General features: G+C 39.1%; 2 protein-coding genes across 9 annotated transcripts in view; one reads left to right on the forward strand and one right to left on the reverse strand.

The window, feature by feature from the left end:
- atp6ap2 (ATPase H+ transporting accessory protein 2) overlaps positions 1 to 1,225 on the reverse strand; it is a 35,514-nt gene extending 34,289 nt beyond the window's left edge. The window contains exon 1 of one of the 2 annotated variants that reach the window (XM_069889369.1): positions 1,117 to 1,225. In XM_069889369.1, the coding sequence (XP_069745470.1) occupies positions 1,117 to 1,195 (79 nt within the window). In that variant the 5' untranslated portion in view covers positions 1,196 to 1,225. The remainder of the gene's footprint in view (positions 1 to 1,116) is intronic. The other variant, XM_069889370.1, reaches the window with a different exon arrangement.
- A 330-nt stretch (positions 1,226 to 1,555) lies between these two features.
- bcor (BCL6 corepressor) overlaps positions 1,556 to 24,281 on the forward strand; it is a 292,865-nt gene continuing 270,139 nt past the window's right edge. For 3 of the 7 annotated variants that reach the window (XM_069889351.1, XM_069889352.1, XM_069889354.1), the window contains exons 1-2: positions 1,561 to 2,672; positions 2,915 to 2,996. In XM_069889351.1, coding sequence (XP_069745452.1) covers positions 2,563 to 2,672; positions 2,915 to 2,996 — 192 coding nt within the window. In that variant the 5' untranslated portion in view covers positions 1,561 to 2,562. Of the gene's footprint in view, positions 2,673 to 2,914; positions 2,997 to 24,281 lie in introns of all 7 variants that reach the window. The other 4 variants (XM_069889363.1, XM_069889366.1, XM_069889362.1 and 1 more) reach the window with 4 other exon arrangements.

The raw sequence follows: 24,281 nt of genomic DNA on the forward strand, positions 1-24,281 counted from the left end.
TAATGATTATCCCCAATCTATGTAAAATTTTGTGGTATTTAGCAAAAAGCCTTTTGAAAATTGGACACTACCTCCATTAATTCCCCAAATATACTGCTAATTACTATAAAAATAGCCATTTGTAAAGCATTGTTTCCCCTTCACAAAAATCATGCTCACATCATGGTTGCTTGAGGTTAAACTTGGTGAATTCCTGTATTAATTATTCCAGTTTTCTCTCCTTTTCCTTCATTCACCAGCAGTGTTACATCACCCATGTATTAATCCACCAGGACTATGAATTTTAGGAATTTTGGAAGATCACCACCAATGACCTTGTTTTCTCTGCTTAAATCATTGGATCCAGTGATTAGATCTGCTTTTAATCCCCTGAATGTCATTAATACATTGATCAAACTCCACTCTCCCAAACATCATTTGGCTTCCACTTGTGAAGGCTTACTTTAGCCAATTATTCTCCCCTCCAATCATTTTATTGTCTGATTTAATTATATTTGTGTAGGAATTGAGTAACAATTGTACAAGAAAGTATTTCGATTGTTTTGGTTATTGGTCGACATTAACATTAGTGCTAGTCTACCCAACAGTTAGTGTTGTCTGACGACTGTGGACCACCAACATGCAAGGCTAATCTACTATATTGGCCAAGAAATACTGCAAGCAGTCTCACTGACAGCCCTCAGGGAAATATCATCTATTAAATAGCACCATAGTCTATCATTCAATTAAATATATCGTACAGTAATAAATGGAGTTTGAATTCGTACATTTAATAACAAGTTAGCATATCGACAAAACAAACTAGTTAATTTCCCCCTTGACAGTTGAATAAACCATATAACATTTATTATTAAAATCTAGCTCAAGTCAACGGATTGGAAGCAACATTAAAACACACACAATTTTTCACCTCCTCAAGCCATCGCATCATTGACCGAAATCTTGAAACACTGAATTTAAAAACGAATTGCAGAAGTAGAGATTTTTTAACATGCCTCATCACTGAACGCTTCACCTAACACATTGAAGATAACTACTATTAAATGAAAACATCATCAAATTCTCAACAGGTAAAGGAATATGGCTTAAAAAAAACCGGACTTGCAAAATTATTACCAATAGTCAGGGTTGTGGCGATGAAGAACAGCTGATACACCGTACCACAACCTCGAGAATCCGCATACCCCAGCGCCATCTTCCCACCGCACTGACTTATGGGCAGGAAAGGCGCAGGGAGCCAAAGGCGAGGTGGGGAGGGGAAACTGCCACAAACTCGTGATCATTGCTGCGTCGCACCACACCGTAACTCGTGATCCGAATTGACCGTTGATTGACAGCCGTTACACCAATTAGGAAGGGGGCGGAAGGAAAGCACCCAAGGCGGAATTGAGAAAGGGTGTCCCGGACAATTTGATTGAGGGTGGGATTAGCCACTCAGAACTGAGGATCGGCGCGGCCGGCCCCAGTTTGAACCAATAAAGAATGCGCTGGCGCCCCTCACTCCAGTCCTGGGCGCGTGGCCAATTGTGGAGCTCGAGATCGTTCGTTCGCTCGCTCGCGATCAGTGAGAATGGCTCTCGGAAGCTCGGGGGTGGCGGGTGAAACAGCCAATGTAATCCTTTATCAACAGCCGAGTGAATGAATAAATAAATAGATTCCGGTACAGAATAAACTGAGATCGGCATTAAGACTTCCACTGTCTCCCGCCCCGGCGAGCACAGGCTTGCACTTGGCTGTATTTCCGTGATTATTCCTGGAAGCTTTGTGCCGGGTAATGAGGTGTGACGTCAGGCTCGCTTGGCTCAGTTCCTCTCGATTCGGCGCAGCGAAACTTCCCGGGTGGTGTCCGCTGAACCGGCCGGCGGAACGAGTTGGTCGGCGGCTGCAGCAAGTCGGAGCCGAGCGCTGGCGTTGTGATTCATGGCGATTCACTTCATGTATTTGACTGTGGCGTTTTCTTTTTTTTAAAAAAAAACAACTACAACTTTGAACTAGTAAAAGAAAACGCAAGAAAGAATTGAAAATCCAACACTATCAGAACCCAAGGGGAAAGGGAAGTCCTGACTGAGCTTAACGTAAACACCACCCTGGGCTTGAGCTGAGGGGCAATGGTAACAGATCAGAAGACTCGGCCACAACCGGTATAAATTATAATGCTTTGTAATTCTAAAGTACAAATGAGCTGGGAAGCTGCAACCTGTTTTCATTTTCCTTTAACGGCATCGTCCTTGTGGAATTAAAGGGGATTTTCAATAAACGTTTGGTGCCATTCGAAGGAAGCAATTGAAGTTGCTGAACGATTTGTCTCGTCCCTGGTGCTTGGAGGGGAAAACTACTTGAAAACAACCCATCCAATCTCGCTCTTATCTCTCTTCAGCAGTGGAAACCAAGGAGACTCATCATCACGCTGTGGCTGAGGGGCTGACATACTTTGAAAGCGCTTCCCGGTGGGGGGGGAGGTTATCCCCTGTTCTAGGTTTAAGAGACCATGAATCAAAAGAGTATTGGGTCGCATGTAGAAAACTGATAGACTTTTACTTCAATCTATCCTGTAAAACAACCATGGCGAAAACAAAAGGGAAATGTGTTTGGAATGAAACGTATGGCGATTTTCGGCCAGGGTCCAGAGCGTGTATCGGCAGCAAGAAGGATCGCGGCAAGCCCAACACGAAGTGAGTTTAATTTCCGTTTCCCCCCCCTTAAGAAAATCTTTCCAACAATTTGTCTCCAGATGCAATCACATAAAGTAATTGCTATATTTTGAGCCTTCTATAACTGCACACCAATAAAACTTGAAAAATTACCTCGGATTTTTGAAATTTCCATTAAACTTTTTGAAGTATTTTCATTCATTTTTTGAGTGAGAGTGATTTGTAATTACGTTATTATAACTCATCGATGTCATCTTTTCCAGGTTAGTGGACTCAGAAACTGACAGAGGACGATCCGAGAGTTGTTGTATGATAGATTCCAAATCTTTCGAAAGTGCGAAAAAGGTAAGTCTTTATTTATTTAACCGATTCATCCCGAGAGCGCAGAATAAATTATTGAGGACAATTGCTGAGAAAATATCAAAAGGTTGCTCTAACTGAACTAGTTGGAAGAGATCACTTGCGTAATCTTTGCATTGGAGCATTCAGCATGCTTTCTTGATTAAAGTGACTTATTAATATGTTCTTTCAAGTTTTAGAGCATTGTTTGTCTTTGAGTCGTGCAGCAGAGCGATGTACAGTTCAGTAGTAATGTGATATTATAAATGCTTTCGGTGAATTGATTTCAGGTGTCACCACGCCATGTCCAGGTGATACCCCAACATATTTGTACCACTTTGGATTTTGTGAAGCATCTTGCAGAAAAATGCTCCATAGAGAAAAAAGTGGGATTGGGGGAAAAATAAAATGCCACATGAAAATTTCAAGGGTGGACATAGGAGTAAAATGATTTGTGTTGAGGAGGTGGCAGTAGCACTATTTGGTGGGGGAGGGGGGGAAGGACATGGGTTTGTTTGATTTTCCAGGGATCAGCAATGGCACCAAAGCCACCACATTATGAGGCAAGGTCTACAAAAAGGGATGAAGTCATTGACAAATATAGGGAGTTGATGAAGATTGCAAAGATGATGACATTAATCCCTCTTAATTAGTTGAAGAAATTCCAATTTATTGAAAACCTAATATGGACAACCACTTTGGCCCTACAGAGAAAATAGAAGGAAAGAAGACAGTGACAATCGTTATGAAATGTCAAGGAATGTGCTTGAGGAAAAGAACTACTTATAATGTGAACTAAAATTGAGCACAAGAAAAGTAGCTGGTTTAAATCATAAAAGTAAATTGAAGCAGAAAAAGATTATCAATTTCATATTTTAATCAGAATCCAGTTAATTATTATGATTATGTACCACAAAATTTGTTGCTTTGTGGCAGCAATATTATGGAGAACAAGTTGCAAAATTACTATAAATTACAATTCCATAAATACAAGAATTTTTTTAAAAAAACTAGTATAAAAAAGAGAAACATTTAGGTTCATTATTTGTTCAGAAATCTAATGGCAGAGGGAAGAAACTACTTTTGTAATGTTGAGCATGTGTCTTCAGGCTCTTGTACCTCTTTCCGAAGATAGCAGTGACAAAGGGGTGGTGAGGATAGAAGCTGCTTTCGTGAGGCACTGCCTCTTAGAGATGTCCTTAATGGAGTGAAAATTAATGCCCATGATGGTGCTGGCCAGGTTTACATTCCTTTATAGCCTGTTCCTGTCTTATGCATTGCCACCTCCAGAAGAGACAGTGATACAAGACAGAATGCTCTCCATAGTAGACCTGTAGAAATTTGCAAGTCTTTGATGACATACCAAATCATTTCAAACTCATAACAAAATATATCTGGTGTGCCTTCTTCATGAGTGCATCGACATGATGGTCCCAGGATAGATCTTCATAGATGTTGACACCCAAGTTTCTTACATTCTCTACTGCTGACTCCTCAATGAGAACTGGTTTGCGTTGTCCTGGCTTCCCCTTCCTAAAGTCCGCAATCAATTCTTTAGTCTTGCTGATGTTGAGCACAAAGTTGTTGTTGTAATGCAACTCAACTAGTTGACTATCTCGCTCCTGTACACTTCCTCTTAGCCATCTGTAATTTTGCTGACAACCATGGTGTCAATGACAAATTTGTGGATGGCATTTGAATTGTCTCTAGCCACATAGTCATGGGTTTAGAGAGAGTAGAGCAGTGGGCAAAACATGCATAATTTAGGTGTGTTGATTGTCAGTGAGGAAATGTTGTTACCAATCCATACTGACTGTTATCTTCCAATGGGGAAGTCAAGGATCCAGTTATATATTTATTTACATTTCTGAGAAATTAATTGTCAAAAAAAATAGGGTTATTACTTCCACATCTGAATTGTGTGGTTTAAATTCAAGTGTCTTAAAGTAATTTGTGGTCATAACAAAATAAACGTACACACATACACATAATTTGGAAGATATTTAACAAGATTCCTGCAAGAATGGATTCTTGGCTCATTTTTGGAAGTTTTAAATATTTAATTTTGAAGAAATTTTCATTTTAAGGAATGAAGGAATCAGTGAAGAGATAGGCTTTTGAAATTTTTGAAATGGTGATTTTCAGGTACAGTAATCTATTCAATAAACTAATATTCCAAAGAACATGTGTACCAAAACATTTTTAGTACTGTTCTTATTTTCCAAAATTTAGGAAGGGAGTAAATGAAATGAAGATTTAATTTTGATTAACATAAAGCATTTACCACTTTGTCATACAAAACCTTTTTCAATAACTTTTTGATGAATAATTGACAATTGATAACTCCAGCTGAAAACTTCAATCAGACATGTCATATTGAGAATACAAAGTAACTTTCTTTCAGCCTAACACATATGCCTCATAGGTTATCTAAGACCATAAGATATAGGAGCAGAAGTAACCTGTCATATGGACAATTTTGAAACACCCTGATCTACATACATCTTCAGCTATTTTCTCTATCATCTCACTGAAGTAGTTTCTCTTCTGATTGTATGGTTTTTAATGATCAAAAGGTACAGGGCATTCAACAAGGCCCTTCTAGTAGGCTGGTCCAGAAGATTAAAACATCAGAGATCTGTGGAGTCTGTAAATTTTATTCAAAATTGGCTTAGCCACATTAGACTGACCAATGGACAAACATGTATGTGGGCTAGTAGGTAGTTTGCAGATGATATGTAACATGGGGGGGAGGGGGTAGAGATGATGGTTGTCAGAAGATTTAATAAGATACAGATTAGTTGGAAATATTGAAATGTTTATTGCCATTTGTTTGAACATACAGTGAAAATATTTGTTCTGCATCCTATTCAGGCAAGTCGACCTCCAGTCAGTATACAGGTAGTGCAAGAATAAAAACATTTTTATTCGTGAAACAAATCATGAAAAAGTGCTGACGTGGTGTTAAAAAGAAAAAAAGTACAGTTAAACAGTGCAAGGCATCATCTTGTATGATGGGAAGGTCCATTCAAGGGTCTGATAACAGCAAGAAAGAATCTATCTTTGATCTAGAATTGTGTGTTTTTAAACTTGTGTATCTTCTGCCCAAAAGGATGGAGAAGAAAATGAGACAGGGATGAGATGTGATCTTTAAGACGTTGGCTGCTTTCCTGAAGCAACAGGAGGTGAAGAAAGAGTTGATAATAGGAGGTTGGTTTACATGAAGACTTGAGCTGCATACACAACTTTCTGCAGCTTCTTGCTGTTGTGGACAGAGCAGTTCCCATATCAAGCTATAACGTATCCAGGACATGATACTTTCTATGGAGCATTTATAAAAATTAGTAAGGGATACTGGAACATGCTGAATTTCCTTAGGCTTCTAAGGAAGTAGAGGCAATTGTGTGCTTTATTTACCAGAGTGTCAAAGTGGTTGGACCAGGACAGATTGGTGTTTTGTTACTCCTTAACAACTTGAAGCTTTCCACCATCTACATTTCAGCATCATGAATACAGAGAGGGGCATGTGCACCATCCTGTTTCCTGAAGTCATTGACGAGTTCCTTTATTTTTCTATCATTGAGGGAGAGCAGAGAAATGGCAGATTGAGGTTCACCTGGACAAGTGTAAAGTGGTCTTCTTTGAGAGGTAAACTGAAGCATACAGTAAATGGCAGATTCTTATGGAGCATTGATTTAAGAAGGATATTGGATGCAAGTTCATAACTCCTTATGAAATTGGCTGCCAGAGTGATAAAAAAGGCATGTCTTAATTGGACCATTGAGTATAAAAGATGGGAAATTATGGTGCAGCTATCTAAAACTTTGGCTGGGCTACATTTGGAGGATTCTGTGCAGTTCTGGTTACATATTGAAGAAAGGATGAGGAGGCTATGGAGAGAGTGCAAAAGAGGTTCACCAGGATGTTGCCTGGAATGGAGAGTATTAGCCATAAGGAAGAAGTTAGAAAAACTTAAAGCTGTTTTCTCTGGAGTGTCAGAGGGTGAGGAACAACCTGATAGAAGCATTTAAAATTATGAGAGGGGTGGATAGGATAAGCAGAAAGTCTTCTCTCTCTCTCTCTCCCCCTCAAGTGAGGAAATGTCAAATCCTAAGAAGGATTTGAAGCAATTTTTTTTGCACACAGAGTTGTGTAAATGGAACATGTTGCAATGGAAGGTGATGGAGCAGATGTGATAATAGTGCTTAAGTTATTTAGAAGGCATGTTATTGGGCAGGGAATGAAAGGATATGGAGCATATGCAGGCAGATGTGATTTGTTTAATTTAGCATCATGACCAGCATAGATACTGTGGGCCAAAGGGCCTGTTCCTTATGTGATGTAAAAAATGTTAATTTCTGGGTAACCTTAGGAAAATTTGTCTATGGAGCTGCTAACATTGATGCAAGATACAAAACTTCCAAAACAAAATTTAGTGACAGCAAATTTAATTGTAAAAAAACATTTAGTTTATATTTTAAAAATTCAGAACAGAATATAATTTTAAAAATTCTTTCTGATTGGATATCGTTCTCGTTAAAATGCTCTCTGAATCACAGAGACCTGTGTGATCTCAAATTTAAGTATTCAGTGAGCTACTCTGACCATAGGAATTGTTCAATGCATGATGGTTCCATCACCTCTGAAGAAAAAAAAAACTCAGCTACCATCTTAAGTTGTCATAATTTTTAATAAAGACTGTGCAAAATTTTACCAACCATAGGAAAATCCTGCTTGCCAGTCATAGTTTGCTAATGAAAGGATATCCTGGATGAGAACAGACTGGGCTTAGCTGTGAAGTCCCCTTCAATGAATGTCTTGTCAATATTTATTAGCAGGCTCCAAAATAATGGTTTAAGGGTCAACCCGTACAGATGCACCATTCTTTTTTTCTTACTGCAGCCAAACATGTAGGTAAGACGCATCAAATACCATCCTATACATTAAATTGTCACCATATGTCAAGACAGAAAAATATAACATGCCTGTATATAAAGAGATGAATAAATATTCGCAGTTGCTGCAGTGATCAAAGTTAGTGCAATAAAAATGATCGTGCAAACCGATCTTCAAGTGATCCTTGATTAATTTAGGGTTAAGGCAGTACGGGAAAGCTCTGATAGTTGTGGATAAAACTGTCTTTGAACCGAGAGGTGCTGGACGGACTCTCAGCGCTCTATAGCCTATACCAGCTCTTGCGTCTCAAATTCTTAATCCCCAAGCCTACATATTGCATGAAATATTCCGTTTTTTTTCTACTCCAGTTTAACTCGACTTTTTTTGGGGGAGTGTGTTTTATTTAACCAAAATCGTTCGGACAGAACTAAAAGCAAATCTATTTCGGACATGAGATGTTCAAATAACTATATGTTTGTTGACGAAATTTTATTTAATATTGCTATGTGTAAAATTATTTGGTTATGTTTTAAATGTTATCCTGTATAGAGCTACAGAAATTATTACTAGGACGATACGATCGTCATCATAAAGAATTAAATCTAGATTCTTTCCTACCAAATGTATACGTCAGATTGCTCGCGCTGCTCTAATCAACCAGATGTTATGGTACAGAGATGTATTTTCTGTATGTTACGTTCGTATGATGACCACTTTTTGTGACACGGTTCATACTCAACTTGCTGTCAACTTTGCACGCACATGCTCACACGTGTTCAGCAAAGCGCAAACCTTAAAAAGAAACATTTCGCAAGGAAAAAATATTTTACATGTGGATGCAGAATCTATGTCTCTATTTTGTTATTCACTAGATAAAGTAGCTGGTTGCTGGAAGAAAAAATAGCATTTAACTTGCACGGCTGCTTTCGCTCTCACTCAACATGCGTGCCATCTCAACCATGTGTCATCGCGGTCACTAGATTAGCTATGCTCAGCAAGTCTTTGTACTTTATTGATATCACAAATCTCTGAAGGTAATCGTAACCTCCTGCTGAATTCGATCTTTTTATTTCGAAAATCTGAACGACCCAACGTTACCGAACCAGAGCATCTTGTTGCATGGTCAACTTGTGGTTAATTTTACCGAACCAGAGCATCTTGTTGCATGGTCAACTTGTGGTTAATTTTTTTTTCCTCCGACGCTAAAATGTGATTGCTCCAGTTTCTACATATACTGTCACGTTTTCCGGACCATCGGGAAAAATAATCTGGGGTAGTTTTTGATCGTCTCGGTGAATGTTTCAAAAATAGAGGTGTCACTTTTGTTGCATCTGTCACACTTGTGCGAAATGTCATCAAAATGAACAAAAGCATCGCAGTATTATGTGCCCGGTGCTTGCAATCGTTTATCAAATCACTTCATTGCGATTTAAACCTGAAAATCCGTATTCAAATAGCGGGCCGGATCCTTTCTGAGGAAGGTGAAACTGTTACCAAATGGTCGACATTTCTTCGGCTTTATCTTGTGCTGTGCCATTCTTGCTCGTAGTAGGTCATGTGAGTCTCACGGAGGAAAGTCACGCAAGGTGCATCAGGGAGATTTAGATCCCCTGTCAATCGCAGACTTGCAGCAGCCAACATTTTAAAGTTTAAAATTGTTTAGAGGCAATTCACCACATTGTCACTGAATATTCATGAACACATTTTAAGAAAGGGTAACCTTAAAAGTGTGTTCATAATGATCTTCACGACTTGGGGATGTCAAAAAGATCTGCTACCGGAGTAGGTCAAGCTTCAGAATTAATTGACTTTGTTGCTGCAGTTGGTAGTTTATAAAATTAATGTTTTTTGTTCACGTTAGTCAAATGCCAAATAAAATGATTCCATATTAAAAGTATAATTAGAGCTCAATGGTGGAGAGGGACTTCTCTGATTGGATCCTAAAATCTGATTTACAGCAATTTTTAACTGCGAATCGGAACATTACATGGATTAAAATTTAAAGTAGCTCTATGAAACATTATCAGTCAGTTAAATATTAAAATTATTCCGGCGGACTATGTGAAGTGGTTACACCGCATATTTGTGTTAAATGCAAATATTCCCAACTGGTTTATCAAGTTTTAAAATTAGATGCTTTAATTTGACTCAATGTCAAAGTGCTGAGATATGGATTTTCATTTTTAGCTATGGATTCTCTAAATCTACTTTCAGTTGTTTTTGTAACTGGTATACAGGTCGCCAACCTGTACATTTTCAGTTGAACCATTGATTTATTTTAAATTGAAATGTTCTTGTTGCGTCTTTACAGTTAATCGCATTTAAACTAGATTGCACAATTCGAATTAGACCGTGGTCGTTGAAGGGGATTGCCGTTCTTATCAACTGAGTGGCTTTTCCGTGTCGCCCGAAACCGCCTGTTTAACACAACCATATGTACTCAAAAATGGAGTCGAAAAAGTTTGATATCATCGCCTTCATCTCCGGTAATAGGAATGGCTTCTCCTGATGGTAATCATTTACGGAATGTGGATGGAGATAATTCGGGGTGCATCTCTAAGGGGGGATTGGGATAAGAGGAAAGCTACTGTTGTGAAGACTGAATATTTGCTTTGACTGCCTGCCCACACAGACAATGGCTTCAGTAAATGGCTCCGACTCGGGAGCGGGAAAGCAGTTAGCAACAGTCGTGTGTTTACATATAATACTCATTTGAACGAGAGGTTACGATCACGTGGCAATCATACGAGCCAGTCTGGGTTTAGTCGTGATCTTTACCAATACGAAGGCTATCTTTGATTTATGTTCCGGCCACATTTTACATTCAAAATGCAACAGCAGCAAAAGCAATAGCACCGCCTTGAAAACGTGTCCTCTGAATCATATGGGGTCGAAAGAACTACGACCGCGAACCTGCAGCGGTATTAAAACAGAAGGGTCATTGAATTTCAAAGCCAGTGGTTCAATGTTATCTAAAAACGTTAATCCACCGTAGAATTCTTAGCACCCTATCAAAATTAATTATTTAAGTCGATTGGATACGATGTGGAACATGGATGATTACGGTATGTGTCCAGAGGTTTCGACCATGAACGGTGGCAAATCGCGTAATTTAACGCAGAGCTTGTTCGTCACGTTTCCTCCAAGGTTTAGGTTCGTATTTACGTGGAACCACACATGCGAGACGTAAACATAGGCTCTTTTAATAGATACTCGGTATCCTATCGGTCTTGAGCAAAGCAGGGGTCAGATACATGCCATTGTGATTGGACGTGTGTGGAAGCGTCCGAAATAAAAAAAAAGGATACATCAGTGATCTTTGTTTATGAAGTTCAATTTGATGCTTACATCACTTAAACCTTTAGGAAACGTTTTATCGATATGTGCACTGAAAGCAATGACGAAAGCAAATTATATTATTGATGGGTACTTGGTAGTTGACGATAATATCCGAATTAAAAGTAGCTGCTTCCCTTCACAACATCGTCTTCCGTGACTTGAAAAACAAGATTCAAATTGTAAACAGAAACTTATTTTGAAACAATATTAAACGCACCATGCGCCTATGAGATGATTTTACTCTTGTTCCAGCAATTGTGTCCCCTATAGATCGCATGTGTCTGCCTTGGATATTGAACAGCCTTCGCAATCTGTTTTGCGCCCGTACCCACATGTTTACAGCTGAAGAGAGCGGTTATAAAATTTTAGAAAGGCAAATTAAACGCCTTGTACCAATCGATATTTGCAACGTGTGACGTTCTGGAGATATTAATTCTTATGAATCCAGTTCACCTATGTTTCTGTGCTAAATTCATTGTAGCATATTTAGCCACACATCATTGTTGGGAAGCTAAGATCTGCTGCAATGTATTACTGAAGAATTAATAGATGAGTCATTAACTCCGCATTTCCTACCTGTAAGTACATTTGTTCAGTGTTGTTATTTTTAATGCGAAAAAAAACGAAGCTAAAGGTGCTGATATTTTTCAATACAGGAAAAAATCTATAAAGCAGATGAACTAAAGTTTGCAATGTCCACCTATTGGTCTCCATAAAAAAGTGTGCACTTGAAACATCATCTCATCTATCCTTTCCATTCATGCTGCCACTGTAAATATATTGACGTTATCTAAAAGTGGAGATGAAATTCCAATTGCAGGCTTCCTTTCTGAGTTGTATTATCAATTTTCATTTATATTCCCAGTTAAGAAGCTTATTACAAATAAGCTTGATACAATTTGAGATACAAAGTGCTCACACAACCAATTTATCTTGTCTTTGTTTTCTCTGATTTTTCTCTCTGGTTTATCTTTTTATGTGTGGTTCATACTAGAATATACAATTACAATCATAGTTCCTCTCTTACACCAAATCCAAATAGTAATCTATCCAGTGGAAACCATCACTGGCAAGCTTAATTTTATATTCATAAAATATCCATTTGATGAAACTTCTAACAAAGTGCCAGATGGCAAACAAAACTGAAAAGTACAGCTGTTTTCTTTCCCTCCCTTCTGACAAAGATAATTTGAGCCTCAGTGTGTTTGTCGCTCCACATAATCATAAGCGAAAGATTAACTGTATAGTTCATATAAACACTTTGTGATACATTTACCCAGTGAAATGACAGGAACCTCTCTCTTCCTATTAAAATCCTGGTGTGCAATTCTTGATCAATTCTTGATATTATCTGCTATATTGACAGTTACTATTTGCAAAATCTTAATGTAAATCAGAAATAGACTTTGTTCCATCCTAGGAGATTTCTTTAATCAAAGTTTCACATGGTTATTAATGAGCATCCATTTGCCTGGATCTTAAACTCTGGACTTCTCTTTTTCAACATAAAAATTGTGCCTCTCTCCTCCTTTGCCATCCAAAGAACTTAACTTTTTCCAGTAAAATTTTCACCATCTCTTCTGATTTTGTTTTTTAAAAATAAGTTATTGATATTACATTCCTCATCTGAAATTGAAACATTATTTTAGATAAACAAGAGATACCTGAAAGGCTGTAGATGCTGGAATCTGGAGCAAATCCAAAATATTGACGGTTCCGTCTCTCCCACTGAGGCTGCTCAACCCACAGAGTTCCTTCAGCAAATTGTGTTTTGCTTGAGATAAACAAGGCCTTTCATAGAGTTTCCATTTTGGAAACAATAGGATTAAGTCATTATTCCATGTTCAAATAATTGAAACTGCACATCATTCTTCCACTATATTATACTTTTATTCTTTGCATTATTTTGGTGAAATGGCCTCAGTTTAAAATAAATGAAGTCTGCACTGCGTTAGATGGAAAGAATGAAGGATAGTGACAGGTTGCTTGGATTGTGCAGGTAGAAAGAATTTAAAAAATGGGTGAGGCTCCATATCCAGAATCACAGAAAATCAGTAGCTCCATTATTTCCATGCTGGTTGTAAAAGAGTTATTCAGCCCAATTACATCCAGTACTTGTCCTGTATTTTTGCTCTTCTTTGTTCTTCAAGTACTTTTTAAAAACTTGGTCACAGGATTTCTAGCATAACTATCCATTTCGGCAGTGAGTTTCAGACCCTGCCCATGCTATGGTGTAGCGGCGCTATGGCGGCACTACAACTCCCAGGAGGCATTGAACCAGCCATATGATGTCAGTGTGTGATGATGATGACATCAGCACATGTTGAGTGCATGATTCTTACTTTTAAAAGTTGCACGGGTGATGAAGAGTAAATCCATTTGAATCACTTGAAAGACTCCTTGTGTGGTTATTTTGTTGTGTCCACTGCAATTCTAGTGGCCACAATTGGTGATCCAATGAGACCAAAAACATATTTTTGGACAAAGATGGACTCCGCAGCTTTTGCTATGAAGCTACCACCTTTCTGGACAGCTGAGCCTGAACTGTGGTTCCAACAGGCTAAAGCACAATTTCACCTTTGCAAAGTTGAATTGGACACCACTCGTTATTATCATCTAGTCGGTGCCCTGGGCCAGGCCATCGCTATGAGCGTCAGAGACTTCCTATAGGATTTATCACATACCAGCAAGTATGATGCTTTAAAAGCACTTTTATTATGTGTATATGGTATGTCCCATAGGGAAAGGGCAGCCAAACTACTACTTTTGGGAGACTGCACCCCTTCAGAACTAATGGATGAAATGCTGTTCCTGGCAGCTGGCAAAAGGCCAAATATGCTATTTGAGCAGCTCTTTTTAGAGCGAATGCCAGATTCTCTTGTTATCCAAGTGTTGAAGGGCTGTAGCGGTGGAGGCTGGCTAAAAAGCACAGCGAGGAAAGACAGGTCTGCAAAACCAACCACTCCAATGTTGACCCCGTGTCACACTCTAGTACTCTTAGCACATCACTCCCTACAAACAGGTGATGTCCCAAGCCAAGCAAGCAGCCTGTGGACACCTTGTCTTGGTGTTATTACCACAGGCGTTGGGGAGTAAATGCCTGTGTGCTTTCCACCCTGCTCATTTGAGGGAAATGCCCAGGCCCACTGCCAGAAAGGGCTATGGCAGTTGGTGAAAAACCAGAAAGCCTACTGTATGTATGGGACCAATAGTTCGAGCAAACATTTCTGATGGACATGGATTCAGAACCCACCAGTTTTGACACATGCCATCCTACCCACAACCTGCAACTACAAGTAGTTAACAGTTCCAACATTCCGACCTTTGGCACCAGGAAGATGAATGTCAAGTTCGAGAATCATCTCTACACTTGGCCATTTATTATTGCAGCAGTACCCCAACCTTTGCATGGTGCAGATTTTCTTCAGCCTCATTTATTCCTCGTTGACTTAAAAGGGCATCAGCTGATAAATGGAACTACTTTTCAGATTATTTCTCTGGCAGATGCCTGTACCCCTGGTCTACACCTTCAAACATTAAGTAAACCAGTAAATGAATTCTCCAAGCTGTTGGAAGATTTTCCTGAGATTACTACTCTACAATTTTATGCCTCCACTGCAAAGCACAGTGTTACTCATCACATTTGTACTAAGAGCCCTCCTATCCATGCTAAAGCATGTCGCTTGCCTCCAGAGAAGCTGCACTTAGCTAAGGAAGAGCTTGCCAAGATGGAGGAACTAGGCATAATTCCTAGGTCCGACAGTCCCTGGACATCTCCATTGCATATAGTCTGGAAACACAATGGAGGTTGGTGATCTTGTGGAGATTACAGGTGGCTTAACGAAGCCACCATACTGAAGGTTTATCCGATATCTCATTCAGGATTTCTTGGCTAATTTGCATGGAGCAAAGTTCTTCTCCAAAATAGACTTGGTGTGTAGCTATCACCAAGTACCAGTAGAGCCATTTGGGTTGTTCAAAATTTTATGAATGCCATTCAGATTAAAGAATCATTTCAATGGTTGATGGATGCTTTAGGAGATGGTATGACCAATGTCTTCATTTACCTTGATGACATTTTAGTGGCCAGTGGGACTAAGGAAGAACATTTGGAACATCTTTGTACACTTTTTATTCATCTTCAAAAGTTTGGACTGATCATCAATCTGGATAAATGTATTTTTGGACAAGAAATTATTGATTTCTTGGGGCATAGGACTTCACTGCCATCCAAAGTTGAGGGCATTACCAAATATTCAAGACCTGCTATGGTTAAAAGCCTGCAGAAATTCTTAGGAATGGTACATTTTTACCGCCTGTTTCTTCCAGGAGCAGATCACATCATGAAGCCTCTTTTCGATTTACTGTGCGGAAATGCCAGAACTATCCATTGGACTGAAGGGAACAATGCCTTCTTGAAGACAAAAGATTTGCTGACTCCTGGCACTATGTTCAGCTACCCAGTTTTAAATGTGGCCACTGCCCTTTCTACAGACGCTTTCAGTATGACCATAGGAGGTGCGCTTCATCAATATGTCAATGGGCAATGGAAATAGTTAGAATTCTTCAGCCGCCATCTTCGTGAAGCAGAGAAGAAATACAGAGCTTTTGACCATTTACTTGTCTATTTGACACTCAGTGTTTTTTTTGAGGGCAGAGATTTTACTATGTACACCGACTATAAGCCCTTAACATTTGCATTTTCCAAGGTCGCAGAGCCCTGGTCATTGCGACAACAATGGCAATTATCATTCATTTCAGAATTGTCCACAAAAATACTACATATTTCCGGAAAAGACAATGTAGTAGCTGATGCACTTTCTCACTTTGCTCCACTTGAGGTATTGTCTACATAGCTTTGGCCATGGCCCAAGAACTTGACCATACTTATCGGACTCCAATCATGAACCTTCAATTGAAAGATGTCCAGTTTGGAGTTAATGGCAAGCTACTCTTCTGTGATATTTTGATGGGACCCCCACGCCCAGTTGTTCCGGCATCATGGAAACATCGAGTATTCGACTCTGTGCATGGTCTCTCATATCCATTGATTAGATCAACTGTTGGTATGGTTTCAGACAGGTTTGTGTGGCATGGTCTTAAAAAAGACATTATACAAATGGCGAGGTCTTGCATTGCCTGCCAAAAAGCAAAAGTTCAGCAGCAAACTAAGGCACCACTGCAGTCCTTCCAGGCAGTTACTCGGTGTTTTGCTCATGTCCACGTGGACGTCATTTTTCCGGTTCCTGTTTCAAGAAGATACTGTTATCTTTTTACAGTAATAGACAGATTTACGCGATGGGCTGAGGATGGATGGTACAGCAGACATTTGTGCTCGGGCGTTCCTCAGTTCCTGGGTGTCTCGTTTGGTTTACTTCGAATAGAGGATCATAATTTACTTCCTTGCTGTGGACACCTTTGTCTCGCTTGCTCGATACCACAATTCATCATACAAATGCCTATCATCCCCAGGCCAATGGAATGGTGGAAAGATTTCATCGACATTGCAAGTCAAACTTGATGGCTCGGTTAGAGGGCATGAACTGGGCTGATGGGCTACCCTGGGTATTACTGAGCATTAGAACAATCAAAGGAGGACCTCTAAGCTTCATCTGCTGAGCTCATGTATGGCACACCAAAGGTGGTTCCAGGGGAGTTCGTCCCTTGACATTCCAACTCCAGCGATGTTCCAAAGGAACTGTTGAGCAGGCTAAGGGAGACCTTAGGAAAATTAACCCCTATACCACCATTGTCACATGGAGAACCCACTTCCTTTGTGCCTGAAGACCTCAAAAACTGCAAAATGTCTTCGTTCGACAGGGAACACTTGCTCAACCTTTGCAGGCACCCTACAAAGGACCTTATACGATACTCAGTGAACTAGGTCGATCTGAATTTTGGAAATTGGAGGGAAGCCACAGTTTTTTTCACTATTGACAGGCTGAAACAAGCTCATGTGGACAAGAATTCCCCACTGCAGCAGCCAACTGTCCGTCACAGAGGTTGACATCCTAAAAGACAGACAAATCTTTCTGCTGGTTCTGGGGGTGGGGGGGGGGGTGGGGGTGAGCGGGCGCTGTGTAGTGGCGCTATGGCGGCACTACAACTTCCAGGAGGCATCAAATTGGCTATGTGGCATCAGTGCATGATGACGTCAGCAGGTGTCAAATGCATGATTCTGGCTTTTAAAAGGTTACGCGGGTGATGAAGAGTAAATCCGTTTGATTCACTCTCAAAACACCTTGTGTGGTTATTTTGTTTTGTCTACTGCGATTCCAGTGGCTACACTGGGTCAAATAAAATCTTTACCTTTCCTTTTATTAATTACTTAAAATATATTTTACTTGTTTTTACCACCCTGTCAAAGAAAATATGTCCTCTCTGTCTGCTAGGCCCCTCTTTTTACAAACATCTTCATGAAGTTTTCCCTCAACTTCTTCTGATTCAGATTGACTTTTTTTCCAAAGCTGCAAGTTTTCATTCCTACTACCATCCACCTAAATGCCCTCAGTACTCTCTCCAGACCCTCATCTTTCCTTTCATATTGTGACAAGAACTATACATAATTATCATGTTCTAATGTAAAATCATGTTTTATACAATTCAAGAACAAAATGCTCCATTTAATTTTCAGTGAGATTCTTCAAGTAATTTCTGAATTCTCATGTGCCGCTAGTTTATCATCAAATCTTGTAACTTTTGTTGTTTTGATCATATGACATGCAGCTATTTTTATATCAGTAACTGTTGCAAAACTGTTGGTTTACTATAGGAAATGAACTGCAGACTGCTTTGAAAAACATCAGATTTCAGTTGGGTTTATTTAAAAAAAATTAACCTGATGCATACTCAAGTCTGCATTGATCATTGTACTTGAGGTGCTGACAATGAGGTCAGGGTTTATGGTCATATACAAAAGTATAATTTACAGATGCACTGAAATTCTTGCTTGCTGCAGCTACACAAGTATGTAAAATACACTAACAAACAATAAATACAATTACCATGCAAGATAAAAAGCTAAATATAAAAGCATAGATAAATTTAAAAGGATAAATATTCACAGTTGTCATTGATGAAAATACATGATGTTACAATTGTGCAGACAGACCTTTAGTAATGTTGAAGTATTTATGATTAAGGTTGTATGGGAACATTCAAGACCTGGTGGGTATTGGAAAAAATACTGCTCTGGAAATGAGAGGTGCTAGACTTCAGGCTTCTCTACCTTCTGCTTGAATGCAGCAACAAAAAGGGATGACCTAGGTAATCCTGGCCACCTTCTTGTGGCAGCACTTCACAAAGATGTCTTCAATGGATGGGAGGTCAGAGACCATGATGGACCTGCTCAGCCTGGAGGATGTGAACCTGTGAAGAGGAGTTTACACCATTCTATTAACTCTCTTTGAAAAGTAAAGATAGCTTTAAGTATTAAAATTGCTTTTTAATAAAATGGTAATTAGATTTTTTTGAACCCACAATAAACTTTTTATCTTGCTCTGTTTGTGTTAGATTATTGCAAAACTTATGAGAACATAAGAACAAAGAATTTAAGATGTAGGAATAGGAGCCTGCACCACCATTTAATACTTCACTCCACCAACCTGGTTTTTCCTTATCACCCTCAATTTTTCTATTGTGAAAAAATTGATCTAACTCAGCCTTTATCAGGCAGCCTCAACTGCTTCCTTGGGCATAGAATTCTGCAGATGCACTGCTTTCTGAGAAAAGCAGTCATTCCTTATCTTCCTAAATTTACTCCCATGAATCTAGTCTACATCCTCTAGTTGTAGTCTTATCTACCAGTGGAAACAACTTTCCTGCCTCTATCTTATCTATCCCTTTCACAATTTTCCATGTTTGTGTAAGATCCCTCTCAATCTTCCGAATTCCAGAAAGTATAGTGCTAGGTGACTCAATCTCTCCTCACATGCTAATCCCATCATCTCTGAAATCAATCTAATGAACTTCCTCTGCACCGCTTCCAAACCCAGCGTATCTTTTCTCAAGTAAGAAGACCAGAACTACCAACAATATTCCAGATGCAATTCATCAGTATGCTGTACAGTTGAAGCAGCATCTCCCTGCTGCTAAATTCTCTAGTAATGAAGGCCAACATTTCATTAGTCTTCTAGATTACCTGTTGCACCTGCAAATAAACCTTTTGCAATTCATGTGCATACCCTTCTAAGTCCCTCTGCACAATGGCATGCTGCAGTCTTTCACCATGTAAACAATAATCTGTTCTATTTTTCCTTCCAGAGTGGTTGACCTTGCATTTACCAACATTGTACTCCATTTGCCAAATCCTTACCCATTCACTTAACTTATCTATATCTCTCTGCAGATTCTCCACATCCTTTGCACAATTTGCTTTTCCATTAGCAAACATAGATATGCTATACTAGGTCCTTTCTTCCAAGTCATTAATGTCCATCATGAACAGTTGCAGACCCAACACCAACCTCTGCGGCATTTCGCTCACCACTGATTGCCAGCCAGAGAAATACCCATTTATACCAACTCTTTGCTTTCCATTGGTTAGCCAATCCTCTATCCATGCTAATACCACACCCTCAACTCCTTGAGTCCTTTTACGTGGCACCTGATCAAACACTTTCTCGAAATCCAAGTGTACAACATCTTCTGGTTCCCTTCTGTCCACTCTGCTCATGATATCCTCAAAGAATTCCAGTAAATTTATCAAAAGAAACTGCCCTTCCTAAATCCATGTTGTGACTGTCTGATGGAACAACTTCTATCCAGATGCCTGGCTATTCCTTAATGGTAGCTTCAATTATTTTCTCGGATGCAATTTTTAAAACAATTGTCACAATGACTCTACTATAACTTCTGCCATTTCTTTCAGTTCCCTGGGATGCATTCCATCAGAACCATGGGACTTATCAACCTTTAGATTCACTAGTTTGCTCAGCACATCCTCTTTAGCAATAGCAGTTATATCATCCTCACCTTTCATTGTGCCGATTGTATTTCTCTTTGGCATGTAGATGTGTCCTCCACCATGAAGACAGGCACAAGATTGCATTCAAAGTCTTGGCCATTTTTACATTACCCAATATTAATTCCTCCTTCTCATCTTCCAAGGGACCCATGTTCACTTTAGCTACCGTTTTCCACATTCTGCACTTACAAGTACCCTTACCTTCTCTTTTTATATTTTGTGCTAATTTACTTTTATAATCTGACTTTCCTTCCCTTCCTTTATTGCTTGCTACATTGTTTTTAAAATGTTTCAAATCTTCCAGCTTCCCACTACTCTTGGCAACTTTATATGCATGAGCTTTTAATTTGGTATTCCTTTATTTTATTAGTTGTTCAAGGCTTGCTCCCCCTATTTATCTTATCCTTGTTTTAAGATGCAATATACTTTTGTTGAGTGCTGTGAAAAATCTCTTTGCAAATCTTCCACTGTTCCTCAACTGTCCCTCCAGATAGCTTGTGTTCACAGTCTATGCTAGCCCACTACTCTCTTACCCTGTTGTAGTCTCCCTTGATTTAGATTAAACTATTGCACCCTCCAATTGTATGAGAAATTTAATCATACTGTAATCACTCTTTCCAAGAGGCTACCTAACTCCAAGATCATTATTTTTACCTGTCTCATTCCATTGAACCAGATCTAAGATTGTATGTTCCCTTGTTGGTTCAGTAATATACTGTTCAAGAAAGATATCACAGATCCATTCTATGAAGTCCTCCGCAGACTGGCTCAACCAATTTGATTCACCCAATCTATGTGCAAGTTAAAGTCCCTCATGACAAATGCTGTTCCATTCATACAAGCATCAGATATTTCTTGGTTTATCGCCTGTGCCACAAAATGTTATTATTTGTTGGCTGAGAGACAACTTTCACCAGTGATTTTATTTTCCTCTTTACTATTGCTAATCTATATTTAGATGAAGTCAACATCCTGCTCTTTGGATATTGTCTTGCCTCTCACTATTGCCCTGATCTCATCCTTAATTAAAAGAGAAACCCCATTTCCCCTACCTTCCTGCTTATCCTTCTTTATTACTGATACCCTTATATATTTAATTCCTAATCATCTTCACCCTGCAACATCATTTCTGCAATGGCCACTAAATTGTACCCCCTTGTACTGACTTGTGTCACAAGTTCACTGACCTTCTTTTGAATATTCTGGGCATTCAGATAAAGTGTCTTCATTCTAAATTTCTTTTTACAATCTAATCATCTTTGTCTTTTGAATTTGTCTTTTCTGTACTACACTCTTACTTTTCTCTTTTCTAACTTTTGGTTTGGTCTCTGCCTTAGCGGAGAGTGCAATGAAGGCCCATGGACTGAGATGTAGAAAGCATCGTGTGAGAAGAGATTAGATTAACTAGACCTGAATTCACTAAAGTTTAGAAGAATCTTGAAAGTTCTCAATAAAAGACAAGGCTTGACAGGATGGATGCTGGGTGGGAATTTCCCTGTAAATTCAATGACCTCAGCTAAATGTGAATAATTCTAATGCTACCAAAGAGTCATACTACACAGAAACAAGCCCTTTGGCATTAGATATCAGTGCCAACCATCAAATACCCATCTGTATGAATCCCATTTTCCATATTTGGTCAATAGCCAAATGAGATCTTCCTTAAATATTGTGAGAATATCTTTTTCTACCACCCATTTGAGCAGTGTGTTCCAGATTCCAACCATTGTCTGGGTGAACATGTTCTTCCTCAGATCCCCTTTAAATCTTTTACCTTTTACTCTAAACCAGTGGTTTTCAAACTTGTTTTTTTCCTCTCACATACCATCTTAAGTCATCCCTATACCATAGGTGCTTCATGATTAGAAAGGGTTGACTTAAGGTGGTATGTGAGTGGAAAGAAAAGTTTGAGAACCATTGTTTTAATTGAACCTAATTGACTTGTTATGTGCAAACTCCAAAGGAAATAAGCCAATGACAATTTTTCTCAAGCAAAATATTTCACTAATAATTGGGTTGAGAGCAGTGGTTCTCAACCTTTTTTCCCACTCACATAACATAAATGTTTTTTCCCCCTCAGTATTCACTAACAAAACAGACATAGAGTCGTGGGAAATAAAAAACCAAGCAGTGAGGTCATGGAACCTATACAGATTAAAAAGGAGGAAGTGCTTGCTCTCTTAAGCGAATAAGGGTAGATAAATCCCCAGGGCCTGACAGGATATTTCCTTGGACCTTGAGGGAAGCTATTGTGAAAATCACCGGGGTTCTGACAGAAATATTTAAAATATCCTTAGCCACAGGTGTGGTTGCGGAGGATTGGAGGGTAACTCACGTTGCTCCATTTTTTTTAAAAAGGCTCCAAAAGTAACCCTAGAAATTATAAGCCAGTGAGCCTGACATTAGTAATAGATAAATTATTGGAAGGTGTTCTAACAGATTGGATATACAATTATTTGGATAGCCAGGAACTGTTTGGGATAGTCAACATGGCTTTACACGTGGTAGATCGTGTTTAATCAATCTTATACAGTTTTTGAGAAGGTTACCAGAAAAGTTGATGAAGGAAATGATGTTGTCGATATGGACTTTAGTAAGGCCTTTGACGAGGTTCCGCATAGGAGGTAGGTCAGGAAGATAATTTACAAATTTAAATTTAGATTTGAACCCCAGTGCTATAACAGTGCTGTGCTAACCATGCCACCATCATAATCACTCCCCTTCCCCAAGTTCATAGATAAAGTCACACTAATGTACTTAATAATATACCAGGCAGGGATAGGGAGACACTTTGGGAGAGTCACCCCAGCAGTGAGCAGCATCAGCCAGCTTTTCATTCTGGGCACAGCCATTTTATTCAAACACAACTTTATTGAAACTTTGTTCAAATGGCTGCTGCAGGTGGGGCATGACCACTGGCTGAATGAATGTTTGCTCCTATCTTCACCAAGGGGTTGTGTATTTGCTTCAGAGAACATTAACTTTTACAATTTTAAACTTTAATTTTTTTCATTTATTCTTATTATTTATTTTTAAAATATCTGTTTATTTCCTTGATTATTTTGCTGGTTGCTTGAATTCTGGATACGAAGATTTTACTGCATTTTAAACTACATATGTATGTATATGTTCTTTTTATTGTGTGCATGTGTGTGCACTGTGATCTGGAGAAATGCTGTTTTGTCTGGTTGTATATGAGCAGTCACATAAATGATAATAAATTTGAACATTTCAAGAATTTGCACAACAGTTCTTGAACCAAATTAAATAGCAGTACTCGGTTCTTGGTTAACCAGAACAGGTGAAACACTGCACAGTTTGTTGGCTGCCTTTGCTGGTACCTGCCATTTTCCTTATTAGGTTCACTTTTTGTTGAACTTTAGCTCTAATATTTTGTATTGCCTGGAAATTAGCATCACCAGACCTTCGAAGTAGGCATTATATTTCAAGTTTGATTGTGGGAGGGGATTAGCAGGCAAACAGAGAAAAGGAATCAAGGATGTACTCAGAGCTTCCTTGAAGAAATACAACATTCCCACCAATTCCTGGAAGCCTTTAGCAATTGCTTAAAGTGGAGAAGAAGCATTTAGGAAGATATTGAGAACCTTGAGGCCATGCATTGAGGAAGCCGTGTGTAACAGCAGATGGAACTCACTATTTCAAAAACTACTTACCAAAATAACACTCCTAAATTATCATGCAGACAAAACTACGGACTTAACATTGGTAAACAAGATTAGATTGGATGGGGTAGTAGAGATGTGGTGGGCGAAGGGGCCTGTGGCTGTGTCATATTATTCTGGCTTTCATGTTGGTCAAATAGAAAACTGGAACAACATTTTTGCTGCTTCTAGAGTTTAACTCAATTTATTTAGTAAGAGTGGAGACCAATGGGGTGGCAGTGGCATAGGTTTTCAAGAGGTTTCTCTGGTTTAATGGCTGTTCTTTTGGATAGATACCGGATGTTTGAATGTACCCTGTGCTGTGCACTGCAATAAACACCCTTGCTAGCCTCTTCCTTTACTGTTCTTAAGTAATTCTGGATGGATTTAATTGGCTTCTGTTTCTCTGAACTGGTTGCCAGAGGTGCT

The sequence above is a fragment of the Narcine bancroftii genome, chromosome 7 (assembly GCF_036971445.1).
Source record: "Narcine bancroftii isolate sNarBan1 chromosome 7, sNarBan1.hap1, whole genome shotgun sequence".
NCBI lineage: Eukaryota > Metazoa > Chordata > Chondrichthyes > Torpediniformes > Narcinidae > Narcine > Narcine bancroftii.